Here is a 1,901-nt window from a genome sequence, read left to right on the forward strand (position 1 = left end):
TTCAGACTCTTTTTTGACTATGATGGCTACTCCATTTCTTCTAAGGGATTCTTGCCCACAGTAGTAGATGTAGTGAACATCTGAGTTAAATGCACCCATTCCAGTCCATTTTAGTTCACTGATTCCTAGAATGTCGACATTCACTCTTCCCATCTCCTTTTGGCCACTTCCAATTTGCCTTGATTCATGGACCTAACATTCCAGGTTCCTATGCAATATTGCTTTTTACAGCATTGGACCTTGCTTCCATCACCTTCACATCCACAATTGGGTGTTGTTTTTGGTTTGGCTCCATCTCTTCATTCTTTCTGGAGTTATTTCTCCACTGATCTCCAGTAGCATATTGGGCACCTACCAACCTGAGGAGTTCATCTTTCAGTGTCTATCTTTTTGTTTTTTCATACTGTTCATGGGGTTCTCAAGGCAAGAATACTTAAGCAGTTTGCCATTCCCTTCTCCAGTGGACTACATTTTTTCAGAACTCTCCACCATGACCCATCCATCTTGGGTGGCCCTACACGGCATGGCTCATAGTTTCATTGAGTTAAACAAGGCTGTGGTCCATGTTATTAGGTTGGTTAGTTTTCTGTTATTGTGGTTTTCAGTCTCTCTGCCCTCTGGTATAGAAGGACAAGAGGCTTATGGAAGTTTCCTGATGGGAGAGACTGACTGCGAGGAAAACTGGGTCTTGTTTTGATGGGCGGGGCCTTGCTCAGTAAATTTTTAATCCAATTTTCTGTTGGTGGGTGGAGCTGTATTCCTTCCCTGCTATTTACCTGGGGCCAAACAACGGAGAAGGCAATGGCACCCCACTCCAGTACTCTTGCCTGGAGAATCCCATGGACAGGGGAGCCTGGTGGGCTGCCGTCTATGGGGTTGCACAGAGTTGGACACAACTGAGCTACTTCACTTTCACTTTTCACTTTCATGCATTGGAGAAGGAAATGGCAACCCACTCCAGTGTTCTTGCCTGGAGAATCCCAGGGACGGGGGAGCCTGGTGGGCTGCCGTCTATGGGGTCGCACAGAGTCGGATGCAACTGACGCGACTTAGCAAACTATGGTGGAGGTAATGGAGATAATGGTGACCTCCTTCAAAAGATCCCATGCATGCACCGCTACACTCAGTGCCCCAACCCTGCAGCAGGCCACCACCAACCCACATCTCTGCTGGAGACTCCTGGACACTCACAGGCAAGTCTGGGTCAGTCTCTTGTGGGTCACTGCTCCTTTATCTTGGGTTCTGGTGCACAAGGTTCTGTTTGTGCCCTACAAGAGTATTTCCCAGCCCTGTGTAAGAGGGCTTATGTTTCTCACTCACCTTTAAAAGACTTCACACCTTTCAGCAATCTGTTCTTAAAGACCTTGTTATCATCTACAAAAAAAAGGGCAAAATTTAGGTAATAGAGAAATTAGATGGCTATTAGCTAAAATTATTTCAGTAAAGCTAGGACTTTCATGATTTGCCAAAATCAATTTTGAGAGAAAATTAGGGAAAGTTTATCAAAATGTTAACATGCAGGTATCGTATAATATACAGAACTCTTTTTTGATGTGATTCTACCTCTCACCTTTCATTCCCTTCTAGTTTGGCATTACATCTTTTCCTTTTTTAGTTTCTCAAATCACCTACAAGTATTTAAGAGATGAGGGTAACCTCTGAAATTTATTCCCCTTGATAGCATGATTCAACATGATGGGGACACTTTACTCTAAAACTAAAAGGCAACTGCATAGATGGGAATTTCTCTCAGGAATAAATGAACATTTAGATTATTTTGAGTAGAGTTCTTCTTCTTCTTCTTTTTTTTTTTTTTTTTTTTGCATCTTAGCAAATGGTATTAGTTTCAGTTTTCCAAAAATAAATAGATAAATAAAAGCTTAAAGAACCCTTTAAGGTCA

The 1,901-nt window shown here is 42.4% G+C and overlaps 1 protein-coding gene across 1 annotated transcript in view; it reads right to left on the reverse strand.

The window, feature by feature from the left end:
* The window catches only part of LOC105000618, a 122,291-nt gene that overhangs the window by 69,810 nt on the left and 50,580 nt on the right, over positions 1-1,901 (reverse strand). Inside the window, 1 exon segment of the mRNA XM_010856563.1 lies at positions 1,321-1,374. Within this exon segment, the coding sequence (XP_010854865.1) occupies positions 1,321-1,374 (54 nt within the window).

This window comes from Bison bison, unplaced genomic scaffold, assembly GCF_000754665.1.
Source record: "Bison bison bison isolate TAMUID 2011002044 unplaced genomic scaffold, Bison_UMD1.0 scf7180017864371, whole genome shotgun sequence".
Taxonomy (NCBI): domain Eukaryota; kingdom Metazoa; phylum Chordata; class Mammalia; order Artiodactyla; family Bovidae; genus Bison; species Bison bison.